We start from the raw sequence: 27,946 nt of genomic DNA, 5'->3' as shown, positions 1-27,946 counted from the left end.
AGTTTTGCGCTCGTGGAATTCATCGTTTGAAGTTCTGCACCTGCCTCAATTCATGATAACGTATCAGCTGTAATCCCGGAGGAGTGCGCATATTCTTCATTCACTCCAGATGAAGTTTGCTGGACGGCATCGTGACGAGCTGTCGCTGAAAATAGCACGGTCGAGAGAAGCAACACATCGTCGCGAGGAATCTCCAGAGCCCGTCATAAACACGAAGATGTGTCACGCAGAGTTGAAGGCGCTCGCATTTATGAGACGGGATGTAAAACGTAAAGCCGTAGAGCTTTGCTCACACTGCCTTGATGCTGAGATTTCCTAGGATGCACTTGGACCAAGTTACCTAAGCTTACAGTGTTCCTGTGGAAAACAATGGTCTTTATTGAATTTTAAAGGAGCAGTCTTTATAGCGAGAAGCATTCAAACCACAAAGCCCAGTTTGAGGTTTTTGAACAAACCAACCTATTAAAAATTCTACATTTTTACAATTTAGGTCATCATCAAATGGTGCAAATAATGTGTAATCTTCTTGAAATTATCAGTACAATCAGGCTTTTTAAATGTTAAAAACAGACTTGTTGTGTGATTTACTCTGAAAATAATAGGCTACAACTATACTTTGAGTCAAATATTATACAAAAGCTCAATCATTACAAGTTAACAGGTCTCCAAACAAGTCCTGTTTCAAGTCCAGTGGATCCTGACAAATGCCTGCAACACACAACTTTGCAACACCTAATGCTACATCTGAGAGCAAAGGATTAATTTTAATGTGAGACCAGACAACGATACATAGCCGCATGGTGTTTGTAGGAATAATAAACAAGACTTTTCATCAATCTTTGACATCAGTTTTAAATCGCTATAAATAATGAGAATTGTATTCTAGATGGCAGTTAAAACATAATCATGTTTTTTTTCTTCAAATATTAAGGTTCATCACAATGTTTTAGTTCTGTTTTCTGTGCACAAATGATAAAAATAGCAAAAACAAAAAAAGGCTAAAAATATACACAACAGTAGAAAATATTAGAAAGTAACAAAATGGCTTGTAATGTACATTTAGTATTTACAATGATGCAAGTGGTTCCTTTCTGCCCTCTTAAGGAGGATGATTATAAAATATATACATGTTTTATGAATCCCCTGACAGCATCAAGTCTGACTCGAGGGCTGCCTGTCATCTTGACAGCTGGAGCCGTGGCCAGTGTTGGTCTGAATAAAGCTGTTGAGGCCATCAAAGCCTTGATTAAAGAGAAACTCCATATACCAGTTCCAGTACTTCCCGGTCTGCAAACATGAAAAGAACAGTTACTGTGTATGACTGAGCTCAAGCATGCTCTCGTGTTGATCAGAAATAAAATCTATGAGAGTCAAACATCAGAAAGGTTTTTAATAAAAAGATGACGTTATAACATTAGTACCTTTATGGAACCAAGATCCACATCCTTCCTCTCCGGCCAACACTGATAAAGAGAGCATAAATATTCATCGTTCTCCCTCTGCTTTAAATCTCAGTAGTACACTGCTGAATGTTGCAGTCGGACCAAAAAAGGTACTTGTATTATTAAAGATGATGAAAACTCCAGTCTCACACAGCTTCCATGAATAATAAAATGTGATTCTGTATTAATGGATCCTCTATAAAAGATACATTAATACCTCATTTGTCTCTTTGTCCAATCTTAAAGGTATTAGTGAAAAGAGGAGGCTGCCCTGTCCCCAGTAGTGACACAAGGCTTTACACTTGATGTAATATAATCATCTAATTAGCTTGCGCAGCTGAGTCCCATTCCTTCTCTCCAAATGAGATGACAGTCAAGCATCACTGTACTATTACGAGCTCTTGTGCTATTAAATGGCACTAGTGTGAGAATGTCTCACTCACCCTCTGATGAAATTCGATGGCATAGCTGAAAAGTGCCGGGTGGTGGATGAGGTCGAAACGGCACCAGGGTTCTGCTACTTTGCTCAGAGCAATTAGATCCTTGTCGATCTCAAGGTCTGAACCAGGGATGTGCCACCAGGAATTCCACATGGAGTTCACCATGGCTTGAAGGTTACGATTAAACTCCTTGTATGTGTTTCTGCTAATGTGGAAGGTTTGCTGTAATGTAAGAAAACATTCAAAATGAAACTAAACGAAGTCAAGACTTGTCAGATACAAGTGTTTGTGGGTAAAATAACATCTGGTGCCACTAAGGGGATCTTCATGATTTACACAGTGAGACAAGAACCACCTTGTGAGTGAATAAAAACCTTCACCCATATATTTAAATGACATAAAATTGCAATGCTGTGATCAAATTATTTGGCCATTTTACTCTCTGTAATGCCAGTGCCATGCTCATATTTTGAGGCTTCTTTGTCTCACTGGGATTCAATCATGAAAACTCCTTTCATCCTCGGCAGGCAAGGTGAGGATTACAGCAATAAACTGTAAATTCTTAAAAGCACAGCTTAAAGGTCTTTCTAATTGGCCTATTATGAGTAAATTATTCAGACACAAAACCTCCAGCATACACACAATTGGCTTTTCATGAATTTGCTGTGTTCGTTTTATGACACAGTATCCCCTTCATTACCTCTCTCTGCTGCTCTTGTTTCTTAGCCAAGGTCAGATTCTTCCGGTATCTGAGAAAATAATAAAACAACAGGGTTTTATTAATAAAATTATCATATTATACATAATTAATCATGTTAATAAAAAGAGAGACCATTCAGGTTCTGTAGTTTGGGGTCAAATAATTAATAATTCAGCAAGGATGCATACAATTGATCAAAATTGATAGTAAAAGACAATTACATTGTTAAAAAATTATTTCTAAATTATAAATGCTGTTCTTTTGAACTTTCAATGCATCAAAGAAAAATATACGGTTTTCAGAAATGATAATAATAGACTAAATGTTTCTTGAGCATCAAATCAGCATATTAGAATGATTTGTGACACTAAAGACTTAAGAAATGAAAATTCAGCTGCCGTATCGCATCGGATGTTTTGGAATGTAGTCATGTGGGCAACTTTTATGTTTGTTTTTTTTTTGTCCTTTTTGGAGCTTAGCAGTAAAATTACCCATCCAGTAGCTCATCTCAATTTATGTTTCTTGATAACCACAAAGTCATACATGTGGCATCATGGTGATTTTTGGATGAAGTATCCCTTTAAGTCTTCACAGCAGCACTGAAAGGTTTGTGTGCCGAAGCAGATGAAAGGATCTTCATACTTCATTTCATCTATTGCTTACAGGCATCATACCATGGCAATGTAATGCATTTGAAGGTTCAGCTGTTGTCCTCAGTTTAGCCAGCAGCACACAGGTGTCCCACTGCCATGGGAACTGCACATTGCACATGCAATGAAGAATAACTTACCCTCACATGGCTCACTCACCCAAAAGTACAGCAAACTCTTCCAGAAGATGCCTGTGATCTAGTATGGTCAGGCTAACATCTCAAGCAGAAAATCTCCAGGATTGACCAGAGTGATAAAATGACCCATAAAACTTATAGCTCACAATATAGTACCTGTACATGATGTAGCCGAGCCGATCCACACTGATAGAGTCTGTGGCAAAGAGAGCTGGGTAGAACACCCCAGCCGGAGGCATGATGACCAGAGGCAAGCTGTACTTCAGGAACATGTCACACACCTAGACATGACAAGAGAGAAATATCTGCTTTAGCACAGTCATCAACATCAGTGTTTCTGGTACTAAATCTACTCAACAAAAATCAGCACATAAATCTTAGTGAAACTCAGGCAGGAACTTCAGTGGATGTCACTTTGCCAATAACATCATGTTAATTAAGTTAATCATAGCTGAGTGTACCGTCTCATAGAAGGCAAGTGTCTGGTTGAGCAGAAGAATGTGGCAGTTCTCCAGATGGAGTCCCTCAGATGCCAGCAGTCCTACAAAGCGCACCAGCTCCATAACTGAGTCCATGAAGCCAGACAAGGTCATAGTCCTAGAAAGGGGAGTGTATTATTCTTTTCACTCAGATTATTTTTTTTTTTTTGAAAGCATACACAAAATAACATGTGAAAAACAAGTTCCCCTTGCAGAGCGAACTATATTTCTCCAAAAGAGAACAATAAATCAGCTTTAAATCACACCAGTATACACCAGATGTGTCTTTGTGCTATGCTTGGCACTCACACAATTCGCAGAGCACAGAGACCCAGAGCAAAAAAGGGAATAATAGGTGTATCGCATTGATGCAGGGCACACTGGAGCAGTCAAACAAGGTTTTGCCCTTGATCATAATTTCTCCTTCAGCTGTGCACTTCAGTAATGTAATAAAAAAAAACCCAAATCAGCAGTGAGAGAAAAGCAATACACGACAGGCGAGGGAAAAAAATCCACCACACTTCATTACACACCGTTCCACAGAACACTTTCGGGGTAAACGAGGTTCAGACAGAGCCCAACCACAGGAGCAGTTCATTGATCTCTTTTAAATATAAAATATTAAAAAAGCCATAGTGGTAAACCTCAGGCAAGGCTTTTAAGAGTACAAATCCTTGGAGTGTGGTCCTATTTCTTCACTCAGTGAAGTGCAAGACATATTTTAAGACAACAGCATTCACAACTTTTATAAATTTAACTTCTATAAAGCAACACGTTTCCAAGAATATTCAGTTGGTAATAAGGGGAGAAAGTAATTTTATTTTGTTTTTTGAAAATCTGTTGATGATAATAACTGATAAATTGTGCAAAATAAGACTAGGGATTATTATTAAACATGATTTTTGGATACTCACATGGTGCTGTTGCTGTTAAGACTGATATCCAAACCGCCCTCCGATGCGCTGACGGAATGCCATGTCAGCCACTTCACCAGCATGCTATTCAGACATTCGATGACACTACACTGAGGACGACAATGTGAAAAGGCACAGCATTTGAGCATTCATTGACATAATCTGGCTCGTGTAATACTCATGCTTAGCTCGATACAAAAAATAGGAAGGAAACAAATAAGAGTACATTTAAAAACAACATACAAACCTTGAAAAATACTGTGGAGGTAAAATAAAGTTGCTTCAGTGGCTCGAATAGAAGTTTATGCATGTCTACAGACAAAGAAAATAAACACTGTTCAAGTTATAGTTTTATGTACAGGATGAATAGAATTTTCTACCCTGACCAATAAAATGCTAAACAATAAAATACTGTTTATCAATAAAATATTTATCTTATCAATAAAGGATGTAAAAACACCATTATCATTAGGGAGTAACTATCTATGAAATTGTTTTCAACAATTTCCACTAAACCAGCAAATGCAAAGAGCTTTTTGAAGAACCCTGACTGTAACAAAAGTAATTGGGATACTTACAAAAGCTGGGCATCAAGGGAATGTCACTGAGAAGATCCAGGATCTGCGGCCGGAGCAGAGAGCCATCCCACACACTCAGGAACTTATAAAGAAAACTCTCCGTGCTGGAGAATCCCTCCTGAAAAAAACGTAGAAAAGCCCTGTCAACATGGGACTTGAGGATTTAACAAATACGGAGATTATTCAGGAATTCAAGAAAGGAATAAAGCAAAGCAGAAAAATGATTGATAGATTTGTGGAATAAACTGCAACATGTTTCTCATGAACACATCCAACTTTGAGGCTACCAAGGTTCATTTCCTATTGGGTGATATATGTCTTCTGTTGCTCAGTCATACCTGCAGGAACTGCTGTGAGAAGAGGATGGTGCTCAGAAAGCGACAGGCTTCAGAAGTGTTGTCAGAACTCCCATCCACAGGACATAGTAAAAACTCTGCCAAAAAACATGAGAATTAGCCATATTATGGTACTGAACTCAACTCATAAAACAGAACTTGCATTTTAAAAATGGTAACATGCAGGCTGGGAGTGACTACAGAACTTTACATTTGACAGAAAAGGTTTGGCATTACAGCATGAAAAATGTACCCTCTTGCAATGAGTGTCCTAGCCAAAAGTTAAGGCGCAGGAAGGCAGATTCATCCTGTACACAATCCAGGTAGTGCAGAGCCAGCGCTGATCCCAGCAGCGAACCCATCTGGGCAGGCAGCTGAAAACGAGTTATGACTACAGCATTAAGCAGCAAAATGCTATGCAACGTGCATCCGCACAACAGAGACAGTATATCATATACAAGAGCTGTCAAAACAGCTGGAGGCAAATAAACCAATTCAGTCAAACTTCTGGCTCCTTCAAGACCTGCACTGAAACCAACAATTTGTACAACAGTTAAACATTCTGCCATGCTACATTCTCTCACTATTTCCAAAACTGCAATTTGTGTCACTCTACGAACAGCTGCCTCTCAATATGGGAATTCAGCTAATAATAAATTATTAAATCTAAGTGACAGATTGACAACGGACATGGCTGACTCTTTCTGTAATTAACGAGAAAATGTATCATTCATCTGAGAAACGACTGGTTCTAATGATGGGGTTGCCACAGTGAGAAAGAATCAATGATCCTTCCCAACGGCCAAAACTGCCTTCTTTCTTGATCCCTCCCTTTTGCAGACTGCAAAATCACTTAAAACGTGGTGCAGGGACACTGTGAAAAGCTTAATTTTGTCCAAAATTAAGCCTAAATGTCATCAGACCTTTAAAAGAGATTTAATAAGCCTTATGTCAGTGGATCCGCCAGGTAGACTGTTTGCAAGATGCTCTTAATGTTTTTTTTTTTTTACTTTGTCAATTGAGACTGCAATATCGTCACCTTCCAAAAATAATTGCCCAAGTAATTTTTTCAGGTTTCTCAGAAAACACAAAAAACTGAACCAATAATTGAGGTTGAGTAGATTTTCGTTCTTCTTGATGCAGCTGCCTAACTGCCTAAAAGTCTCATTGTCTTTTGACTTAGGTCACACTCCCACTTAACATAAGCCATTATACTACAGGGGTAGAATTGCATGATGTGTTCAACTGAGGACGTGAGCGATTTTACCAGAGGTGGCCAGCATCATGAGGAGATGACTTATGCAAAAAAAACATGGCGATGCAACAAAACAAAAAAAAATCACGGGAGAACAGCTTCAATTATTTTAGGAAGGTGACGATATGTTGTTTAGTTACTTACAGAGAAGCCAGAGTTGTTTAATGTTCATCTGCTGTGAAAGATTGGGCAGTAATATCAAACCAATATAATGAGGTGGAAGATTTAATGACATGCTCATTGATTAGTCTTGTGAATGCTTAGCTCCACCAAGTGGCCAAACCAAAGTAGTGCAGATCTTTGTTTACAAATCACATCAGGTGAATGCAATGTAAATATTATGCAATATGACATTATGTATTTAACAATCCCAAGAAATCTATCCTGTTTTATTGCTTCAGTTCTATAGATGATGCATATTGTGAGAAAGAAAAAGCTATGTGCATTACCTCTATATTGTGAATGTTCTCCAGTAGCTCTTTGAAGGAACGGAGCTCCTGCAGACGGAACACCTTCTTGCTGGAGCTGCTGTCGAATGCTGAGCTCAAGGGAGGTATCGCTAGATGATGTAGTTTCTATGAACATTAGGTAGTGAGAAACATTCATTTTATAAACTTTGATTTACTTAATGTCACCCATTCCTATGATTTCACAGCATAACTTGTTAAGGCTGGAATACACTAGACAACCTTTGCCAGTCAGTCTGCAGATTTTGGACCGCTGCAGTTGACAGATTTCACAGAAAACTGAAAAGATGGGCACAGACTACTTCTTTTTTTTTTTTAAGACTTCAAACTATGATTCCATTCAGTCTGAGGTTTTATGTTTGTTTGTTTTGTTTTTTTATGTATTTTGAGCTGATTTTAGAATATACTGTTATCCTTTGTCATGCATCTCCTAGCAACAAAGTGCATGTTTCTGTGCGAGTATGATGTTTGGGAATATTCAGTTGTTTAGTACATGATGCCCAGCTTTTATCTGTAACCAGAGACAAAATAGACAAGTGTATGATGCCTATTGTTTTAAAATCGGTTCAAGTTGTGATGTATTCCAGCCTTTTGTTGACAAGTCAGAGTTCAGCGAAGCTCTTTACAGTATTACACTGATAACATATTACCCTCTTTCTGGAGGATGGCTTCTCTTTCACATCTAGGCTCAGGTCAACTAAAACTGCACCCTTGTTTTTTCTCTGTACAGCACTCAGAGCCACTTTCCAGGTGGAGTTGTGATTCTTGAATCCAGTCTGGAGAACAAGAAAACAAATTGCAGTCTAAGAGCCTGAAACCTTGATTTCTGCTGGAGAAAATAGTAATGAAAACACTAACCTTCACTCTTGCTGGAAGAGAGAGCATCACTAAGTCTGGGCGAAACACTTTGTAGAGTACTAGAAGTTGTGTGAGAAATGGTTGTCTGCCCTTATAGAGGAGAAAGGGAGAAACACAAAGCACTTGTCAGATGAAATGTATTGAGTTAAAAAAAATAATAATAATTCTCTAACACTACAGTAAGTCTACATTTATAATAATGGATATAAGGCGTTTATTTTAACTGTACCATTTTGGCTTGGATATCCAAAAGTTTCCTGACTCTGTACGGGTGAACTATGAAAGTGGGGGTGGGGGGAGATCAGAAAAACAAGCAAATAACATGTTCATGTTCTAATGTAGCATTCACAGACATATACAATTTAAGCCACTTAGTCGACAACTCACCATGTTCCCGCATTGTTAAAAGGTACAACAAGTGGCAAATAAAAGGGCACTGGAAGAAAAAAAAATATAGCACATTAAATTAACATTGAAAAACTTATTTTAATGAAATTATAAAACATATGCCAGTGGACTTCACAACATGGATATATTCTAAATTAAAATAAGCATTTGCAAAGCACAACCAACCAGATTTTCCTCAGTCACAAAGCTGAAAATGAAGCCATAAATGGATCTCAAGTTGTCTTTGCAGTCAATCAGGTCAAAAACAGTGAGTACCCAACGGACAAAGAGAACCTAAAAAGAAAATATGTTACTAAGAGAGTGAACTAAAAGTTTCAAGTCACAATGAAATGAAAGTAATGACAGATCTTTTCTTCCATATTGTGACATACATCAACTTCTACTGGATTTTGAAAAGAAAAAAAATGTAGGCCAGGAACTTGGTTCTATGCATCGGTTGTTGATTAGATTTTGAGATCTTAAAAATGTAAGCACATGAATGTGAGTTTGTGAGTTTCATCGGAACGTCGTCTCTTTGGTCGTGTGTCGGCCATATCAAAATTCAAGAGAATATAATTCTAACGTTAGTCGTTGTCTAGGACATCTCTCCTCTAGCTAACTTCCCTCTTCATGCTTCTCTCTCCTCCACTCCCCACACCCCCCTTCATGTGCACGCACACTAACCACCCAACCCACACCCCCAAATCATTCTTGTCGGTTATTGGCTGGAACACTGTTATGTTTCGTGGTCCAGGTTGGGCCAGTTTGTTTTTCTTGCCGTTTGTGGAGCCTGGGCTGTCTACAGAGATTGTGTGTTTTTTACAGTGTGTTCAGGGGACAGGCATCTAGCGGATAGTGAGGAGATGTTTGCTGCATGTGACAAAAAATGTTTTGGCCTAAAAAACACATGACATCGCTTAGAGCACCTTTAAATGAAACATGCAAAGGAATAACATGTTTTATAAATGAATGCAATTAATTAATTCCCATTTCATGCAGACAAAAATAATGCAAAAATGAAATGGGCAGCCATTTCACCAATGACCAGGTCAGACCAATCATCAGCCCTTACCTGTGCATTTATTGGCATTTTCCCTACACATAGCCATGACACCCCCTTCACGATGGCCTCCTGTGGCACCACTGTGGCAGGTATTAGAAACTTTAGCACTCGGGTACAGTTCGCAGTACCTGTTGGATAAACTGAAGTTGATCATCTGTGTGATGAACCACTAAAGGCATTCAGCAGAATGAGGATGAGCAACCACTGACATTTGTGACTGATCTCATTGCTATAGTGTTTCTCATGATGGATTCCTTCTCATGTTAAGCAAACAAATACAGGTAGCTGAAGAAATCCGTGTATGTCCTCCTGATTATATTACCTGCATTGAGGCTCAAAGCCAAGTCCAGCAGCACTGTGATGACTTCCGGAGAAAGACCTTTACTGACAGCCACTGTCTCCACTACCACTATATTCCTCTCCAGCTCATCATTCCCTCTGACTACGGTGCCAGCTTCCACTGTAACATACAAAAATACACGTAAATAGAGATTATGATACTTGAAGTTAGATGTGATACAGCATCTGATGACGAGACAGTCAATACAGATAAACAAAATATCTAAAAGTCTGAATTCGTCCTGAGTCGTTGGCAGATTTACAAAATAAACAAATAAATATGTTCTTACTGTTAAACTGTAAACCTCTAAACTGTTTTTGTAATACGTTTCTGTTATGTTTTCTGCTGCACTCACCCTGAGACAGATACTTCACCGCGAGACCAAAGGGATCCGCCTCGCCTTTTCTTTTTTCTTTTTCTGCCAAACGCAGACTTCTGTTGCTCGCAGAAGAGGCGAAGGAGTCTATTTCTCCCGATGGTTCAGAGACTAACCCCGTAAGGTTAGATAAATCGGCCATTTTTTCGCTTCATAATATTATTTGTTATTTCTCTCGTGTTTGTCTGCAGTCGCCGATTCAAACCAAACGCCAAATCCGCCGCGACCGTTTGGGCATGCGCACTGGATCACTTCCTGTACAACAACCACGCTACCTCAATGAACTGAAGTGGAACAGCTATACTACTCCTATATTGTTAATTATCTACTAGTGTGTTCTAAAATATAATTGTGTTGTTAATTTATTTTTTGAATTTTCTCATTTAATTTGTAGAAATTAAATTCTCTCTCTCTCTCTTCTTTTGTATCAATCGATAAATTAATATACTAAGTAATATACATTAATATAACTTAATTATAAGTTATAAGATAAATTAATATAACTATTAATATACAAAGTTATATATACTTATACAGTGACGAGCTAAACCAGATGACCACAAATTTGGCCAAACTGAGACACCATCTTTTTAACATCTCAATGAATAAAAATCACTAGCAGGCCTACTACCAGAGCCCGTCTACGGAGAGCCTTGGCACTTCCTAGTTCCTATTAGCTCCATTGTATAGATGGTTGGTTGCAGTTCCATTAGAATTCCACTGGAGGTGATCGCGGGCGAGTGCAGACTGAATGGGAGTCAATGGGGCTATACGGCTAAATGTGTCTCTTTCACCTGATTGCCTTTGAGAAATCTCAGATTTTATTGTAGATTTTGCAAGTTCAACATGGGTTATAGGTCGAAAGTTGAATGAACGAGTACTTATTTCTTTTCGATTTCTTACAGGTTGAGTTGTTGTTGCCCATAACACGCTAGCATTCTGCTAATGACGTCAGCATTCTGACGTCATTGACATTTTAAAAAGACTTTTTAAAGCAACAAAGTGACTCTAAAAAATCTAACACCCAGCAATGTGTAATTTCTTTGCATCTCCTTTCGAATACAACATTCAAATTACTAGACAAAAAATTATATCCTGAGAAAAGTGGATTTTGAGGGTTTTTCGCCATAGACCTCCATTCATTCTGCACTCGCCTGCGAGCGCCCCCGCATGGACAGAGTCGTGTTACTGCAGCCAGTCCAGAAACCGGAAGTAAGCAGAGAGTGCCAATTCTCTTCCTATTAGACATTCTCTGCTACTACTCAGAGCACTGCCGATCCACTCTATTTCATGTAGTGCTTTAGCGTAGAAAGTGCACCTCCGCCACCTACTGGACTGGGGTGTACACTGCATCGTCAAGGTGGTTGAAATGTGACATAAATATGCACTAAAGCAGCAGAAAATTGACAAAATCAGGCAACATTAACAAGATAATGAGTTGACTATATTTGATAAACAGAGATGTTGCTATCAAAAGTTAAGAACTGTAAATAGGGTACAATAACATTATAGCCTATTTCATGCTATGAATGCTATATGCTATGCTTTAAACATTTCTTTTGATGGATTGAAAATTACTTTTGTGAGGATATTTATTTTTGTTTGTAAAACTGGTTTCCACTGCATTGAGCTATAAGCATATTCATGTTAATACATAGTACAATATGATAACTGTATTCAAAATAATTTAGTGAAAAGTGTGCAAGAGATGAAAATCACAAGTGTTTTTAATACCGTTATCCAATCTCAATGGTAAACTGCATAGAGGTTTTATTCTCAGCATCTGCATGCACAAACATTTTCTCTCACTGTCAAGTGTGTAACATGACCCATTCTGTAATGCACAATTCATTTCTTGTCTATCTAGGCATTCTGGAAAGGTTTTAGACACAGGTCAAATCCATGTTCTCAGCTAGGTATTTTTACTCAGTACAAACAGCATATTAGCAGTATACATACAAACATATAAGACAATTTTCCCAATTCTACTCCTTCCAGCACTGTACATTTTGAATGTATGATTTTTTTTTTAACAAACCTAATTCAACTCATAATTTTCTTAGTAGAGATGCATAACATGAACATTATGTAAAATTAGAAAGACACCTCAAATGTGCAGTGCTGTGCAGGACAGTATAGAGGAACACATTGATCGAAAGAAAATAAAATAGATGGAAAAAATCTGCAAGACACAAAAACAATTTTCCATTTTAGTACTGAAAATGGTTTAAAAAAAGAAAAGAAAGAAAATGTAGATTCCAAGGATAACATTTTTATTGGACTGTGTATTTTAAGAGTCAAACTAGAAAATCAAAACTGATAACAGAAACAAACCTTTTGAAAATCCTTACAAGTAAAAATACAAAAAATAACAGTTACAGTAATATAATATGCAGAACTTCCTTGTCTCTAAACAAACTGGTTTATATTTTCATTTTTGATGTTTGTAAAACATTTTGAGGCTACAGCGAAAAGGTCTACCATCTAAATTATTGGGCAAAGTTTAACCTTTTAACAAATGATGTACAGCATTTCTTAATAAAAAAAAAAAAATCTTAAAGTAAACAACTGGTTTTATATAGTACTCATCTACAGTAATTCAAAAAGTAAATAAAACATAAAACAAATGGCTGACATTTGAATTGAATGTACAGTCTAAGTGGCATTTGGAATATTGTTCAATGCAGGGCAAAAACATGATATTAATAAATACAGTCAGCAGGGAAAATAACAGTAGTTTAATCTTTTGCTGCAAAACCACAGCCAAAACAGTTGCCACAATGGTGACTGTGGTGAGGATTTAGATTAGATTCAAAGACATTTTCAGGTGGGACACGAGGTAAAGGTAACATAAGAACTGGTTTTCGGGCTGCTGGGACATAAATCACCTTTCGGGACTACTGTCTTTTTTTTCTCCGAGCATCTTCTCTACTATCAGAGAAACGCAGATCTGCTGCCCGGTGCTCTTTGTTAAATTGTGGAGCTAAGAAACTTTGACTTTGTTCTTTTCCTGGGCGTTGATCTGCTCTTCTCGTCTCTCCTCCCTCTCTGGCCGATCCTCACCCTGACGAGTAATGAGCAGCCGGCATGTCAGCAAAATACCAAATACCAGGGCATGGGCATAGCGTTTTAGAGGATCTCCAACCAGCTGGTGGAAGAAGAGCACCGCTAGCATGACCAGTAGCAGAATAAAGTTGGCCACGTCTTTTGGTCTCCCAGGCACAAGCGTCAGAACAATTCCACATCCCACCTCAAGAGTACCAATAATCTTGCGTAGAAGTACAGAAGAAATGCCCATTTTTTTCAACACCGGAAGGGCCTTGGCATAACTCTTGTATGCTCTTTTCTGGAAAAGGAACATAATTATGGAATTTAGAAGCAGGTAAAATGCAATATTATCAAGAATATATAACAATATATAAGATAAATACATATACATTTAAAAAAAAATCCATATTTTGGATTTTAAATCAGCCAAAACGTGTTTTTATTTAAATTTAGTGTTTTGCACTTTTCTGTCTATGAGTATAGGTTTAGGGGGAGGGGTTGGGTTAAACAATAGAAAATATCATTAACCTGCTATAAAATCAATGGAAATCTATGCAATGTCCTCACTAACCGGCTATAGTAAAACAAACGTGTGTGTGTGTGTGTGTGTGTGTGTGTGTGTGTGTGTGTGTGTGTTTGTGTGTGTGTGTGTGTGTGTGTGTGTGTGTGTTGAATGCAAACGTTTGATATGCTTTTTTAATGCTCATATTGACCCAACTGTACTGCACTGAATTGTAATGATGAACTTTTTATTAAAGAAAGAAAAAAAATGGAATGTGTCTATGACATCACAGCAGTTGCTGCACCTGCAGATGGAAGATAGCCTAGAATTTGCTGGAAAGCGCCGCCATTGCATTATCATGATCCGTTTCAAAAGAATTGTTTTAGAACGATATCACAAAACAATCGCACGTATTTGAGAGCGTTTGTTCCATTTATCATACAGGTGATGCGCATTGTGATGTCATAATTGACCTATTTATGCGGTAATAAAACAATGTTGCGGCTGTGTGCACATAATTCGCTGTTCAACTGCTCCAATGATGTTCAATTGTTTTACAGTCCGACTCATTATTAAGAATCTAATTATGTTTGTCATATATTTTAGATTATAGTTAGAGCTATTTGCAGTTTTATTTCTATTCAACTCGATAGCCAATACAAAGAATACATATATATAAATATATTAAATACACAAGCAGGCACCAACTGCACTAGCGGACATTTTATAGAAAATGCATAAACAGACAATTACATTCGCACCCCTCCTAAAACAATGCCGGCGCGTCCAGCTAAAGCTTCATTTGATTATTATTATGAGCGCTGCTAAACGACGATCACTTACCATTTCACTATATGCATCTTTGCTTAATCTTGGTGTGAGTTTAATTGTACCCATGAACACGAAAAAGAGACCCAGTGCAAAGGAAAGGGCGACAATGGTTACTGTTCTTGGCGAGGCCATCTTCTGTAAAGTCTCCCTTAGATTGGCATCCGTTGTCCCGCTCCAGCTTTCTTCACTGTCCTGCTGAAGATGCTGAAGGGGGGAAGGGCTTGAATACTGTCAAATATGGCTGCATGTCATTCCGCTACACTATATTAAGAGGCACCATTAGAGGGCGTTGTTGTCAATGATATCCAACTGCAGTGCAAGCAGTGGTTCTCAACATCAGAAAACTTCCAAGGAAAAAAAACAAGTTCTGATCGGTTTGTAGTTCCAAAATTCCTCAAAAAACATTCAGTTTGTTTAAACAACTTTGTTTGTGAATGGTGCCTGATTAGAAATAATAGAAAATCACTTCACTGTGTGGATTTACTTTCTTAATAATGATTTTAATGTATTTTAAAATGCAGATGACATTATCACCTAAGCTAAAAATATTTCCAATTGTTTTTTGTTTTGTTTTTCTTCCAGTTAGCCTTCAGATAGCAAGCGAACAGTTAGTCTACTGGTTTAAAGGGTTAGTTCACCCTAAAATGAAAATTATGTCATTAATTACTCGTCCTCATGTCGTTCCAAACATAGATATCCATATAAGGCATCTTAGATGTCTTATGGCGGAGTCTCGAACGGAATCACCGGCGGCCATCTTGTCACAGGCAGGCTTTCTGGCGGGCTCTGTGGTAAAGTTACCTGATGTAAGGTGAGTGATCAGCACGAACACAAATACTCTTATCTCGCTGAAATCTTGACAGATTTACAAACGGTTTGGTTTCTTACAAACGTTATTAACGTGGCTATAATTCCGAATGCTTGATGTCCATGGTTATAATTATTCATATGTATGCAGTGTCATAACTACATCTCTGACGTTTATAACAAACCAAACCGTTTGAAAATCGGTAGAAAATTGAGCAAGTTATGGTTATTTAAAAAGTACATGCAGCATTAAAAAACAAAGTTATGAGTGAGCGAGCTGCCTGTGGCAAGATGGCCGCCACGTGTGGACGTCGACCTCCATTGGCCAGCAGCACGCACGAGACATCTAGCCTTTATTATATGATATCTATGGTTCCAAACCCGTAAGACCTTCCATGATATCGACCCACCAGTGAACCAGGGTTCTGACGTGGAACTCGGAAGTGCTGCATGTGTGTACATACTATGTCTATGTGTGTTTACGTCAGCAGCGTACGAGTCTGGCCCTGTCCCAAATGGCACACGTCATATTATAAGCACTTTCGGTATTGAGACCATATGGTGTTCCATTTGCCATTTTAGGTTTCAGAAGGGTGCTCGCGAGCGACCCCTTTGGGGTCGACATGCACCCTCGATGCATCCACAAGACCGAAAGTGCACATGAAGTGTGCCATTTGGGACAGGCACATAAGAAAATGTTGAATAAAGTAGTTTTTTTTTTTTTTGCACCAAAACGTTTTCTTGTCTCTTCATAAAATTAAGGTTGAACCACTGTAGTCACATGGACTATTTTAACGATGTCTTTACTACATTTCTGTGCCTTGAAAGTGGTTATTAAATTGCTGTCTATGAAGGGGCCAGGGAGCTCTTCTATTTCATCAAAAATATATAAATTTGTGTTCCAAAGATGAACGAAGCTCTTACGGGTTTGGGACGACATAAGGGTGAGTAAATGCTGAAGAAAGCTCTTAAAAGGGATAGTTAACCCAAAACTGAAAATTTTGTCATCATTTAGGCTACTCACCCTCAAGTTGTTCCAAACCTGTATGAATATCTTTATTTTTCTGAACACAAAAGATATTTTGAATAATATGGGTAAACAAACTACCCAAAACTACTTCAGCGGAAGAAAGAAATGCATACAGGTTTGGAACAACTTGAGGGTGAGTAAATGATGAATGAATGAATTCAGGCATTTATATAGCGCTTTCATATGATGCCAGAATTTTCACTTTTGGGTGATCTATCCTATCCTTTAAGTCTTAGAGTTAAACAAGTTTTACTCAAGCTATTTCATCTCCCCCCCAAAAAAACAGGTGTATAAGCTTAGATCAGTTGATAAAGAAAATAAAACAATGTTTTGATCTGGATTTATTTGTTCATATCTGGTGGAAAACCTTCAGGGACGAAAAATCCCATCATGCATTTTTTTTCTCTCCTTATAAAACCATGACACTTCTATAAAAAGTACAAAAATGGCTAAAATGAAATGGATTCATATTTTTAAAAAGGTACATGTACAAATAAATAAAATTTCACAAAAAAGGGTAGGCAACTTCTTATTCAAACCTGTAAAGAACATCTCAGGTTCAAAGATAAATAAGTCATAGATACGTCATTGCAATGTACACCATGGTAAACCATCAGATTGATTCATCGTATACTTTCTTAGGTTTACATTGATAAAGATATGAGTATGTTAATAATATAAAAGTCTTCACTAATAATACACTATCATCTTCATAGGAAGGCTAGTCTCTCTTCAAGACAGAACTTCCTGAATGTTTAAATCTTTCTCAGTCATTACTCAACAATCTCTTAATACAATTACAATACAAATTATATACATAGCCTATTCTTATTAAAATTGCCTCAAAAAGTCTTTACAAAAGTATTGATGATGACCTTCTAGCCGATACAAAACAGTAACTAGTTTGCAGATGGGCTCAGCTCATCATCCAGTGGGTAAAAGACATTAATACGTGGTTCAGCAAGCCATCCATTTCTTCATTCTTTGTGATAACCTTCATGATACTTTTTCTTCACTATCCAGAAACAATGTCCTGTTCCTGTCGGGCTTTGAGAGCCAAAATTGCTTTTCGGTAAAGGTCTAGGAAACAGGGAAATTAAATGCTTTAAATTAGTCTCCTATACATTTCTACAGATCAGGGCTGTCTGTTTTGAGCAAATTCTTTTGTTTGTTTTATTGTTTTAAAATCAATGTAGAACAATTATTAGCAATAAGTATAAAGTTCATATGCATGTGTTTTAAAATTCCTCCCACAAAGCCAAAATTCATCCAAAGAACAGCCCTGATTAAAATGAATAGTGGTTTAGAGGTCACTGATGCTCACCGAATGTAGTTGAAAGATCAACAGGCTGTGCATAAGCAGTAGGAACTTCCTCTGTGTTTATCTTGTTCTTTCGTTTTACTTTGACAGTCTTCTTTTTTCTCTTTCTTTCCTCTTTTCCTGTGAATAAGTAGGTTAAAAGCATGAGAGGGAAATATGATGCTGTATTTCACAGTTTTAAGGACATACATATGCCATAGAAGAACAGTAGCAGTTCTTAAAATAACCAGTTTCTTCTTAGTGTAAAAAACATTTTAATAATCTAAAGAACCCGCTTCCACTATGAAGAAACCTTTGTTAAATGGAAAGGTTTCATGGGTGTTCATGGAACATCAATGCCAATAAAGAACCTCTATTTTTAAAGGGATAGTTCACCCAAATTCTGTCATTAACATGAATTAATTTGTGTTCCAAAGATGAACGAAAGTCTTAAGGGTTTGGAACGACATGAGGGTGAGTAATTAATGACAGAATTTTCATTTTTGGGTGAACTAACCCTTTATAAGCTTCTGTATTCAGTTGCTGACACCATGTACCTCTCGAGGGTTTGGAGACCTCACTGTTGGGGGATTCAGGAATACCCAAGTTCTCCTCTTTTACTTTAGCTTTGCGTTTCAGCTTTCCACGTTTTGGTGGCAGCAATGCACTGCTGGCTTTCTCTTTCTGGCTGCTGTGTTCCTGTTCTGCTTCATTTCCTTCTGTCTCCTCCACCTCTTTTTCATTTACTCCTCTGCTTGGACTCTCCTTCTTAATTTTAACCTTCACTTTCTTCTTTTTGCCTAATTTCTTTTTTAAAGAGTTCTCCTAAAATGTCAAGAGGTAAGTCAATAAGTGAACTGAGTTATATAACAGTATAGATTTGTTAAAATTTCCATGATAAAGATTTTTAACCTTATTTAGAATATTTGTGATTGGTTGCAGAGTCCCATTTTTCCTCTCAGCTTCACTGTGATGTTCTTGACGGATATCTGTTTTGCTTGTCCGTGTTCTGCAAGACAAGAACATCTTATCTAATTATTATATGTACACAAATTAGCATATAATTCACTTCCGTTAAAAAGTTTTGGGTCCTTACGATTTAAAATTTAATTCATTTGATCAAAAGTGACCGTTAAACATTTATATTGTAGCAAAGGTTTTCTATTTCAAATAAATGCTGTTTCTATTCATCAAAATATCCTGAAAAAAATGTATCACGGCTTTCACAAAAATATTAAGCAGCACAAGTGTTTTCAACATTGATAATAATAAGAAATGTTTTTAGAGCAGCAAATCAGATTATTAGAGTGATTTCTGAAAGATCATGTGACTTTGAAGACTGGAGTAATGATGCTGAAAATTCAGCTTTGCCATAACAGGAATAAATTACATTTGAAAATATATTAAAATTGAAAATATATTCAAATAGGTTGTGTGTGTGTGTGTGTGTGTGTGTGTGTGTGTATGTGTGTATAAAGCAGCACTCACCTCTCCTCTTTAGATTTGTTCCGGCTCTTCTCTATTTTTCCTCTCTTTTCCTTTTCTTCTGGCCCTAATGGTCGCCTCCCATCTCTCATCACGCGGGCACAGAGGTCTGGGTAGTCCAGGCACACGGCTCGCAGAAGCCATCTGAGGCCTCGCAGGGTCTTTCTGTCTGACCAGCGACGCAGGTCCGTTGAGGCAGAGCATGGCTCCTGTAGATTAAGATCAGCTCAAAGTATATGGTAATACAACTACTGGTAACCAGTCAGGGTGTTGCCATAACCTTTAACATTTACAAGTTGACAATACAATAAAGGAACATTATCAGTTCCTCTACTCCATAATCATCACATTTTATTTTTTGTTTATCACATGTTTTTGCATATGTTAGATTTTTATTTTTATTGGTCCACGGTACTCACAATATGGCAAAGGGACCGGCTCTGGTTGACCAGCCTCTCAAGGGAGAGAATTTCAATGAGTTCATTTCCCAGCAGAGCATTCATTTTGTCCTGTTTATTGGCCAGCCTGTTAGGAGATATAGAGATGGCCAAAATAAACTGGCCTGCAGGCAAATTCCAATAGTCACAGATTAGACACTGAATGTGGCTTAGGGCAGCAATTGCCCTAAGTACCTTGTTAAAATGGATTTTTTAATATTGATTTTAAAATTGAATTTTTTGTAGTGCCGTTGGCCTTTTTTCCGTTGTGGAACTGGACATTGTGTTGCCATGGAAACAGCACCTTTTGACATAAGATTTTAAAATTGACATGTACTTGCAAAGTTACTTCTAGCCAATAGAATGTCTGTTGGGGACCATCAAAATAAATTGTTTTAAGAAGTATTAAGCAGACAGTCTAATAATACTGTAATGACTGCTAGTTGACATGTCCAAAGTTACTTAAAGTTAGTAGAATGTCTAAAGTGGACTATCTGCAATAATCTGCCGAGTGTCTTCTTTAAAAAGCCTCTTTTTGGTCTGCTTTGGTCTTTTATTCCAAGAACATTCATGAATTACAGAAATTTAAGTTCAGATCTATGCTCAGAAAGGGGGCAATCAGTATAGCAGTTGTAAACAGGAGCATCTTACACAAGAAGAGGCTTTCCTGCTACTCTTGGATGCTTCAGCAAGTCCACTAGAGCTTCTTTGACCTCTTTCATTCGTTGTCTGTCACTGGAATCCACCACAAAGATGATGCCATGAGCTTCACCGTAATGCTCTCTCCAGGACCCCCGAACCTCTTGAGCCCCACTCATATCCAGTATGTTAACCAAGTAGTTCTCCAGCTTTAATTCAGTGCGGACACATCCATGAGTGGGGCCTACTTCTCCAGGGGGCACTGAACAAAGTCACATAACATTAAAATGCAACAAATTGCAGTCAATTTAGTATCTACAAATCTCTCTCTAATATACATTTTCATTCATTAAAGTTACCTCTCAACATCCCTCTGACACAAGATGTTTTTCCAACCTTGTCCAAACCAACCACTAGCACTGTGATCTTCCTGTGAACATTTTTTAAACAAGGTTAATTCAGTTCTGTATAAAACCCTAAGGTTCTTCTTTCTATATAGCCTAAGGTGAAATGTCTTAAAGACCCCCTGTGGGGAATATCACGTTTTTAATGTTGTTTATATGTCTATGTGGTGTTTTTAATGTGCTTCAAGACAAACCATGAGCAAATTCATCAGTCAACACCATTGTTATCTTCGTCACAAACATGTTGTAACCAATCACGTCAACGTGCGGGCGGGCTTTAGCATATCATTAACTATGACCGCTATGAAGCAGGGGAGTCTAAAGAGAAGCCAGGTTCCCCCGGTATATTTTTCTGTTGAAATGAAAAACCGAGTAGGCTACATTTAGCAATATAGCGGATGAATTATGTATATGATGTATATTACAATGTTATGATGAACTATATGCCTTTCTCCACTGACGTTCTAAGTTGTTCAAAGTGTTTCTAAGGATACTGATTTTTTGAAGGCAGCTGTGTGATTCTGAGATGGCGAACGTGAACATGGTTTGTGTAACATCAGCAACACATTATTAGCTGTTTGATAACATTGTCAAGCCAAAGGCTAATATCAGTTACCGTTATGTGGCCGACATAGAGAGCGATACATAAAACACATTCTGATACATCGGCTTGTCGACGAGCCTGTCTATAATTCGCTCTTCCTCTTCTTCTGAATCAGTTTCTGATTCAAACATTAAGGCTGAATTCAACCAGTATTTCCACTTGCCATTGTGTAGCGTTTACTACAGTAAAGTTGATTGAGTGGATCAGGTAATCCGGGCTGGTGTGATTGAGTGGAGGCGGGGACTAATTTGCATATTCCTGGATCCACATATACTGACTGAAGCAGGGGTGTAGTCATTCAAGCTATTTTAAGGCATGAAGAAGAAAAAATTCACAGGAAAAAACCTTTAAATATGTCATTTTGGTGATCAAAGATGAGTTTTAAGGGATACAATTATACAGGGGGACTTTAAATTATCGCATAGTTCTTCCATGTTTAAAGGGTTATTTAAAACTTTTCTAGTGTTTACGAGCGGTTTAGTTAATAAAAGTTGATTAAAATGAATGAATGAATTATTAATTGAAGCAAAATCCATAAAATGATCCCATGATGGGAACCCCTAAAATGTTCTATATAAAGCACCTGAAAGAACACTTTAAGGTTCTATATAGAACCCTTTCTGATCAACAACGAACATATAAAACTGTAGAGGATTTGCTTTGATGACTGGTACCTCAGGGGTTGCTGGAGTTTGGAGAACCAGCTGCAGCAATTGCTCATGAGGTTGAACATGTTGACCTGAGGAGGAGAGAACCAGGGAGAGCACCATCGTCTCCTTAACTCGTACCTGAAAGCAGATAACGGGACACTCAATCAATGTACCCAACGCCTTATGCATGTAAACCTCAGCTGTTGTGTCTCGCACAAGCATTAACCTCAAGAATAAGGATTCATTAGTAACTTTGAATTTCTGTCACCCACGCTGTAATACCTGTAATGTTTAAAGTGGCCTAAAAATAAGATATCAAGCAGTATGATAAAAGATAGGATCTGTTATGAGAAAGAGCTGTTTTCACTTTGGTTTTTAAAAATATATTTTGTATAATTTTGAATATTGGTTTTGCTTGTTTATGTAAATATTAAACAATTTTAATTAAATACTTTCATATACACTTAATTTTACAGCCAAAAAAACAAAAACAAAGCAAAAACTTATTTCTAGCCATCTTTTCATACTTAAGCATTTTAGCATTTATTCTTTATTTTCATGGCTTTACGAGATCACAACACAGCAAAAGAGCTGATTAGGCATTGTTTTTGAGCCGACTAGCAGAATGAACTCTTGAATACAAAGATAACTGGTTATATTCACATACTGTAGCAGCTGCATGTAAACACACAGTAGTCTAATTACATTCACAGGTGTCTGAGATGTAGGGAGGTTTGTTATCTTAGTGCTTGGTCCATCACTGGACATCTGTTCAGCCCTGTAAGCCTTTAAAGAATAGTCTGAGTCCATTACGCTGTTCTCATTCTGAACACATGACCCCTTTTTCCAAGCAGCATGTACTACAACAGCCCACCTATCAGTTACACTGCATGTCTGGAATCGAAAAATAAGTTTAAACAAATTTTCTATATAAACATTTGACTGACACCTATAACTAAGGATGCTACAACTGTCAGTTCTAAAAGGCACATTTGACAACAGAGACAGTACATCAACATATTAGTGTGGATTAATTTATAAATACAGTGTAAACTTATTCTAGAACCAAAACATTTTTAATTTCAGAGTGTTTAAAAATTTGTAAACAAAAACCCATATTATATTCAGTCTACCTTCTCTGCACGATCACATATGATCGTTAACAGCATTGATGAGTATAGGAACATATGCAGACACACAATTAGAACATATCATAGGGTTTATAAAGCTATTAAACAAAAAAAATATATACACATCACATTACTCACAGTAGTATGTCAGAATCCATGCGTTTTTGTTTGTCTGTCCAGAGACATTTTGCACAAGGCTGCTAAAAACTAATCAGGCTCTACTTATTCTTCTAATCCCGTCACCTCATGTGGGAGGAGCTTGGAAGGAACACCATCACATCCTTACAACCAATCATATGGTCTAGAAGTTGAAAATACTGGCAAGCTGCCATTCTCTTTAACTGGGTTAAATGTAGTCGTCAGCCAGGTTATTTTAAGCCAACTGTATGTAAACATCCTAACAAATACTTCGATTTTTAGTTAATTGTGAGATGCCTATAAGACATCTGCTTAGAGTTAAATGAGAAATATTGTATTTACTATTATTATTTACGTTATAACATCATAGAATGACATCATACTGTTGTTACACACCTCTGGCAAATAAAGCATCCAAATTCTGCAACTTCAGAAGATTATTGCTGCTGCTTATCCAGAGTTAAAGTCACAATGAAATAAAAATTGACTTTTTTTTATTTATTTTTTTATGGAATACTGCAGAATACTTTTTTTATTCACGTGACTGTATAATTAAAAACATCAACTTCCCCTGCCATAGACATAAAATACATGATACGTAACATATTTTATATTTCTTTTATATTCCCGGAAGTTGTGATCATCCCCCTGGTTCCCTCGACAAAAACCAATAGGATTTTTCCATAGGCTTGCAGAAAGTTCTGTGATCAGTTAATAATTCTTACACATTTTGTTCATCGTGATCTTCACAAATGAGCACAACTTTTATTAATTTTAAAGCCTAAATAAAATCACCAGAAGTAAAAAAAAAATATTACACCACGTTGCATGGTGTAATAAAGTCAATGTCAACACCATCAACTTACGACAACTCTTTTAGCCTTTATTTAAAAAAAAAATAATAATTCCCTAAAAGGTTTGAGTTAGATAGTTTGCCAGTATAAACACATGGAGGCTGTAAAAGCAGACTAGCGAGTATGACTGCATGAGTAGGCCTATACCTGTTTGGCTGATGATGTTTAATGTCAACAACCTCTGTCATCCCATTAGCAAACGCATTTTTCAAGACATGTAAAAAAGCTTCTTTTTTAAAAAAAAATCACGATTGGGGTATTACTGCTGTAGCTGTCGTAGAATAAAACGTGAACATATTTTGAGCTCGTTTTAACCACAGACCTTATTTCAGCCACGTTTTGGTAAATTAATTTACCAAAACGTGACCCATTTTAGCTGACTTCACTCCTTTTTGGTTAAATGCCTGAAATTTACATTTACAGTTACATTTATGCATTTGGTAGACACTTTTATCCAAAGCGACTTACGTTGCATTTCAAGGTAGCCTACACAGTTACATTCTTATCAGTTCTTGCTTTCCCTGGGAATACTTATTTAGATATCAATATCATTATATTTCAGGGAAATAAGGTCTGTTGATATTTTTCTAATGATATTTTTATAAATTATATATTTTTGAAACCTTCTTCAGCCACGGCACAACATTCAGGTAAAATGGGCCAGCTGTTCAGCTAAAAGAGAACAACACAGGTAATTTCTGCTGAAATCCTTTTATTTCTAACAGTAAATTGACACTATTGTCTTTAGCGTGCCATAGCAACACCATGAATGTATTTCATTTAATAGAAAGTTGAACAAATATTGAATTAAAAAATGCAATTAAAAATGAACTGATCATGTTGTATAGGTGTGTTTCTGTGCATTAATGTCTTTTGTGTGCATGTATGTGTGTTTGTCAAACATTTTGTTAAAGATTAGAACATCTCAATTTCTGTGTTACTTCTGTGTAAAAGTGTGTGTGTGTGTGTGTGTGTGTGTGTGTGTGTCTGTGTGTGTGTGTGTGTGTGTGTGTGTGTGTGTGTGTGTGTGTGTGTGTGTGTGTGTGTGTGTATGCAGCCCATTTTAGCTTAACATGCTATTTCTATTTCAGCAGCCATGTCACCCTGTAACCCAAGACTGGTTGCCAACTGAAGCTAAGCAGGGCTGAGCCTGGTTAGTACCTCTCCACTAATAAGCTGGTGTGTGGTGAGCATTCTAGCACAATATGGCTGCCGTCGCATCATCCAGATGAATGCTGTACATTGGTGGTGGTTGAGGAGATTTCCCCCTTCCATATAAAGTGCTTTGAGTACCTCGAAAAGCGCTATATAAATGTAAACAAATTATTATTAACTATTATTATTTCTACCTAAAATGTTTTATTTGAAAGAGCATGTCAAAACGTTGTTCATAAGCTTACTTATAATTGCTTTAGTACCCTTATTAGTGATTAATGAAATTTACTATGTCAGGCTCACTTACCTTACAATTTCACTGACAAGCTTCATGTAACACCCTGCCCCCATTAAAAAACTCAGACCAATCAAAACTATTGTTACATGTCAACATGTGTTGAAGCAACAATGCAAAATCAGTTATTGTGATTGTCTGTAAAAAAAAAAAATGTAAAGAGATATGACGCTACAACCTTATTTCACCCAAAAATAATAGTTCATAGAAGAGTATAACACATAGGTCACATTAACCATTAGCAATACTTTGTCTCAATTCTAAACTATGGTTTTGAAAACTTTCTTATCTTTGATATTTTGTTAATGCAATGACATTCAATACATGTTTAAGTGGGGAAAATACTTTGGAGCCATTGTATGCAGTTAAGTATACATTCAGTATATATCTTTCAGCATTATATGACAGTCAATTTCAGGTCAAAGTTTCAGTAACCACACCATGACTGTCTTTCCTGCCCTTAATTCATATCTGGTAGACTGTAATTATGATAATAAAAAAAAAAACTTTGTCTGTGCCTGACTGTCACAAGATTTCAAGTTAAAGGTTGTTTTAAGTACAATAAACAAACTGCATTGAATCTCAAACTTTATCTAAATCAACTTAATTTGAATGTACAAATATGTGCCATAGGCGTTAGTAAAGATTATCTGCTCTGCACTGTTTTATCAGCTGCTTTTTATTTTCTAAGAATTCTAGAATAACAGTTGAGAACACAGTGTTTACATCTGATAGAGTCACTGGGAGGGTCTGATAAACTGCAGCATTTCCTGAGGTGTATGATATACTTTTGACCACCAGAGGTCTTTAAACTTCAATTCAAGACATTTATATTTCTGTTTAGTCATTTATTATCTATTAATCAAAACTACACTTAATATTCAGCAATATTATTGATCTAACTGCACTGACACTATCGGAGGAGGACCGAATTGAGCTGGACAATGACATCATTAGTATCCCCAGAGCTGCTTTACAGCTGAATTGAACTCATTCCACTTGATTATTTTTTCACAGTTATTGAACAAATTAATGCTGAACTGACTTCAGCTGAACGATGACACAGTCTTCTTTGCTGCTTTACAGCAGAATTGAACTCTGTTTGCATTATTGATCATTAGGGGCCAAGCACTGAAAGTGCATATGCACCTATTAAAATCGTTGGCGTTCCTATTATTCTTCTTCTTCCGCCATGGAAGTGTATGGCAGCCCATAGACCTGCTTGCGGGAAAGTTATGAAATTTGGCACACTGATAGAGGACAGTCTGAACTGTCGCCATAGCAAATTTGGAGTCTCCAACTCAATCCCTCTAGCACCACCAACTGTCCAAAGTTTCACTCATGTTTATGCTAATAACTTTTGAACCGTAAGGGCTAGAAACTAAATTCATTTTTCCTCTGATTCCTTAGCTCAAGCCAGCAGCCATATCACCCTGTAGCCCAAGACTGGTTGTCCACTGAAGCTAAGCAGCGCTGAGCCTGGTTAGTACCTGGATGGGAGATCTCCTGAGAAAACCAGGTTGCTGCTGGAAGAGGTGTTAGTGAGGCCAGTAGGGGATGCTCACCCTGTGGTCTGTGTCGGTCCTAACGCCCCAGTGTAGTGACGGGGACACTATACTGTCAAAAAGCACCATCCTTCAGATGAGACGTAAAACCGAGGTCCTGACTCTCTGTGATCATTAAAAATCCCATGGCACTTCTCGTAAAAGAGTAGGGGTGTTGTATTTTATGAACATTAACGTATCGTTATGAAGCTCGATATGGTTCATCATTAAGATGCCCTGAAGGAGCCTGAGAAGTTTCGAACCAGCACCACCTAGTGGTAAAATTTTATTTTCAAATGCTTATAACTCTAGGTGTGGTTGACTGATTTTCACGGGAGTCTCCTTAGATTCCTGAATCCTTGCTGAGTCCAACGATACCAAACATGCTAGGTTTCGTCTTAAAGTTTGTATAGTGTTGTGATTTAGCGCTTAAAAAACATTTGGCAATATCTTCAAAACCATTAGACCGATTGAGACGAAACCACCATAGGAAGTTTGGAAACATAGGTTGTTGGCTAAAACGCTAAAGCCCAAATGTCAAAATATTAATAGTAAGTGGCAAGAAAATGCAAACAAAGTCAGGTGTGGGTAATTTTTTATGTGATTATACATATAAATGTATATATTTTCACCAAATTTGACACACACATGTATGGTCTCACTCTGAGGACA

The 27,946-nt window shown here is 37.3% G+C and overlaps 3 protein-coding genes across 3 annotated transcripts; all 3 read right to left on the bottom strand.

The window, feature by feature from the left end:
- Window positions 1–743: 743 nt before the first annotated feature.
- Window positions 744–10,671, bottom strand: cenpi (centromere protein I). Its single transcript, XM_084133976.1, has 20 exons — window positions 10,401–10,671; window positions 10,028–10,165; window positions 9,715–9,833; window positions 8,829–8,936; window positions 8,643–8,691; window positions 8,485–8,531; window positions 8,256–8,345; window positions 8,048–8,173; window positions 7,380–7,505; window positions 5,929–6,049; window positions 5,679–5,773; window positions 5,341–5,458; window positions 5,010–5,074; window positions 4,763–4,872; window positions 3,831–3,966; window positions 3,526–3,650; window positions 2,583–2,631; window positions 1,886–2,104; window positions 1,422–1,463; window positions 744–1,287 (listed from the first exon to the last, which is right to left on the bottom strand). Exons 1-20 carry the CDS (start codon window positions 10,561–10,563, stop codon window positions 1,153–1,155), a joined length of 2,181 nt encoding a protein of 726 aa, XP_083990102.1. The 5' UTR covers window positions 10,564–10,671; the 3' UTR covers window positions 744–1,152.
- A 1,459-nt stretch (window positions 10,672–12,130) lies between these two features.
- Window positions 12,131–15,037, bottom strand: tmem35 (transmembrane protein 35). Its single transcript, XM_084132883.1, has 2 exons — window positions 14,815–15,037; window positions 12,131–13,767 (listed from the first exon to the last, which is right to left on the bottom strand). The coding sequence occupies exons 1-2, from the start codon at window positions 14,932–14,934 to the stop codon at window positions 13,405–13,407; spliced, it is 483 nt and encodes a 160-aa protein (XP_083989009.1). The 5' UTR covers window positions 14,935–15,037; the 3' UTR covers window positions 12,131–13,404.
- A 1,930-nt stretch (window positions 15,038–16,967) lies between these two features.
- Window positions 16,968–23,534, bottom strand: arl13a (ADP-ribosylation factor-like 13A). The gene is made up of 10 exons (XM_084133616.1): window positions 23,427–23,534; window positions 22,183–22,296; window positions 20,860–20,930; window positions 20,513–20,762; window positions 19,844–19,949; window positions 19,428–19,633; window positions 18,852–18,948; window positions 18,497–18,764; window positions 17,964–18,080; window positions 16,968–17,719 (listed from the first exon to the last, which is right to left on the bottom strand). The coding sequence occupies exons 1-10, from the start codon at window positions 23,444–23,446 to the stop codon at window positions 17,655–17,657; spliced, it is 1,314 nt and encodes a 437-aa protein (XP_083989742.1). The 5' UTR covers window positions 23,447–23,534; the 3' UTR covers window positions 16,968–17,654.
- Between the last annotated feature and the right edge of the window lie 4,412 nt (window positions 23,535–27,946).

The sequence above is a fragment of the Abramis brama genome (genome assembly GCF_963993115.1).
Source record: "Abramis brama genome assembly, chromosome: 13".
Taxonomy (NCBI): domain Eukaryota; kingdom Metazoa; phylum Chordata; class Actinopteri; order Cypriniformes; family Leuciscidae; genus Abramis; species Abramis brama.
Note: the sequence above shows the minus strand (reverse complement) of the source record. Positions and strands in the feature narration are given on the sequence as shown.

Excerpts from the sequence above, each read along its gene's own strand:
- arl13a (XM_084133616.1), bottom strand. The coding sequence starts at position 23,446 with ATGGATTCTGACATACTACT. Across the intron at positions 18,765-18,851 it reads TCACAAATATTCTAAATAAG|GAGAACTCTTTAAAAAAGAA; the intron begins GTTAAAAATCTT and ends TTGACATTTTAG. Across the intron at positions 17,720-17,963 it reads TGATCTTTCAACTACATTCG|ACCTTTACCGAAAAGCAATT; the intron begins GTGAGCATCAGT and ends CCTGTTTCCTAG.
- tmem35 (XM_084132883.1), bottom strand. The coding sequence starts at position 14,934 with ATGGCCTCGCCAAGAACAGTAACCATTGTCGCCCTTTCCTTTGCACTG. Across the intron at positions 13,768-14,814 it reads AAGATGCATATAGTGAAATG|AAAAGAGCATACAAGAGTTA; the intron begins GTAAGTGATCGT and ends TTCCTTTTCCAG.
- cenpi (XM_084133976.1), bottom strand. The coding sequence starts at position 10,563 with ATGGCCGATTTATCTAACCTTACGGGGTTAGTCTCTGAACCATCGGGA. Across the intron at positions 8,937-9,714 it reads AAATGCCAATAAATGCACAG|GTTCTCTTTGTCCGTTGGGT; the intron begins GTAAGGGCTGAT and ends TTTTCTTTTTAG. Across the intron at positions 4,873-5,009 it reads CCTCCACAGTATTTTTCAAG|TGTAGTGTCATCGAATGTCT; the intron begins GTTTGTATGTTG and ends TGTCGTCCTCAG.